This window comes from Macrobrachium nipponense, chromosome 3 (genome assembly GCF_015104395.2).
Source record: "Macrobrachium nipponense isolate FS-2020 chromosome 3, ASM1510439v2, whole genome shotgun sequence".
Classification (NCBI taxonomy): Eukaryota; Metazoa; Arthropoda; class Malacostraca; order Decapoda; family Palaemonidae; genus Macrobrachium; species Macrobrachium nipponense.
Window position 1 is genome coordinate 6,166,836 of NC_087202.1, and position 1,981 is coordinate 6,168,816.

General features: G+C 42.4%; 1 protein-coding gene across 1 annotated transcript; it reads right to left on the reverse strand.

Moving 5' to 3' along the window:
* Positions 1-238: 238 nt before the first annotated feature.
* Positions 239-1,697, reverse strand: LOC135222129 (myosin-3-like). The gene is made up of 2 exons (XM_064260297.1): positions 1,428-1,697; positions 239-1,264 (listed from the first exon to the last, which is right to left on the reverse strand). The coding sequence occupies exons 1-2, from the start codon at positions 1,695-1,697 to the stop codon at positions 239-241; spliced, it is 1,296 nt and encodes a 431-aa protein (XP_064116367.1).
* Positions 1,698-1,981: the final 284 nt, after the last annotated feature.

The following is a 1,981-nucleotide window of genomic DNA, read 5'->3' on the forward strand; positions in this document are numbered from 1 at the left end:
CACTCTTCTCTCTCTCTTTCCTCGCAAATAAAAGGTGGCATTCCCTCGACTGTTTTTCGACTGCTTCCGATCAGACTGTTTCTCTCCTTGGAGAGATTTTTGCAGTTTGTCCTCCATCTCCTTCATTTGTTCTTGATGGTCCTCCTCATCTTTCCTCAGCGTCTCTACTTCTTTGTCCTTTTCCTGTAACCTTTGCTGCAAGTGTAAATTTTCCCTCTCCTCTTTCATCAGAAGATTTTCAGCATTTTTCAATCTGCTTTCCAACGTTAGCATTTTTCCTTTGAGTTTGTGTTCTTTGTCCCAAGAAATCTAGATTTTGTGCCTCCCTTTTCTGGACCTCTTCCTCGAAATCTTTTGCAAGTTTTCTCGCCTTCTCTTCTGCCTCTTCCAGCAAGCTTTCCAGTTCCTTCCTGTGATTGAGAGCGACGCCTAGTTTCTCTGCTATTTCACATCTCAGTTTTCTTTCTGTGTTTAGTAAGTTTTCTCTTTGGAGGTCCCTATTATGGAATTCTACTTCTAATGTTCTGAGGGAAGTTTCCATCTCATTTCCCCTCTTCTTTTCTTCCTTCAACAAGTTTTCCATCTCCTTCTCATGATGGAGAGCATCCTGTAGAGTTCTGTTCCTCTGTTTCTCCCTCCTTAAAGATTTCTTAATGAATTTATTTTGCAGTTGGTTTTCGTCTACCTTTTCCTGAAGCTTGGTGTTCTCTCCTCCTAACTCTGCAACCCAGTTCTTCATTACCTGGGCTTCTCCAGCCAGAGTTTGGGTGGTTATCTTTCCATTGTCTAACTCTTTCTTCACTTTAGTCACTTCAGCTTCTTTTTCCTCTAACTGTTCTTTATACTTTGCATTTTCTACTCCTAGTTCTGAGACCCAGTTCTTCATCTTTTTGAGTTCTGCGGCCAAAATCTCAGTGTTTGCTCTTTCTGCAGTCAGAATTTCTGTTGCTGAGACCAGCCGAGATTCTTTTTGGTCCAAAAGCAATTCTAGCGACTGAACTTTGTCCGTCAATATCAAGTTTTTCTGGGTTTCGTCTACTAGGTTCTTCTCAAATTCACAATTTCTGTCTTGAAGGTCAGTTGCCAGCTCCCTGAGTCTCGCGTTTTCTGATTTAATGACCTCAAGTGTTTCTCGGTCCTTCTCAGCCTCTATCGCTTTATGTCCGAGTACTTCTTGTATGTAGTCAACTTCCTTCTTCTTCTGGGCTACGGCATCCTTGTAGCCTTCTATCAGCTGCTCGAAGTATTCTTTCTCTGAAACAAGCTTTTGATTGGAAGTTTCTATTTGTTTCAGTTTGAGGCTCAACTCAGTTTTTTTTCTCTTATGGCACTCTCCAGTTCTCCTTCCTTTGCGACCAAAGCTGTTGGAAGAAATTTTGCTTTTCTCTCTCCTTTTCATCCCTTTTCTTTAGCAAGACGTCATTTGCCTCTAACTGGCTCTCTAGAGACTCTGTTTTTTCCTTCAGTTCTTTATTCATGTTCTCTATCCTCTCTCCTCGATCTAGAGCCAGTTCCAAATCTCCTTCTAGGCGCCGTTTTTCAGTCAGAACATGTTCCTTTTCAAGGTAGACGTTCTCGATTTCTCTCTTCAGTCCTGCGCCCTCCTGTGCGCTCGTTTCCAGCAACTTGTCTTTGTCCACAAGTTGGTTCTGAAGCCGCACAATCTCCTCCTGCGCTTCCTTCCAGAGATGTTCCATTTTATTTCCGTAAACTTGACTCCTTTCCAGAGCTTCTGCTAAGTTCTGTCTTTTCTACATCTGGTTCTTCTTGATGGTAGTCTTGGCAAATGGATTTCTTCCAGTTCTCCTCCTCCTCAGGGATATCTGGTTCTCCATTTTGGGAGGACTCTCTTCCAGGCTAGGTTTTTCCAGGTCTTCCATATCTAGACTATCTTTCAGTCTAAGATACTTCGAGCATATCTTTCTTTTGTTCCTCCTTAGTATCTTTCCAGGTCTTCTATATCTAGGCTGTTATCCCAGTC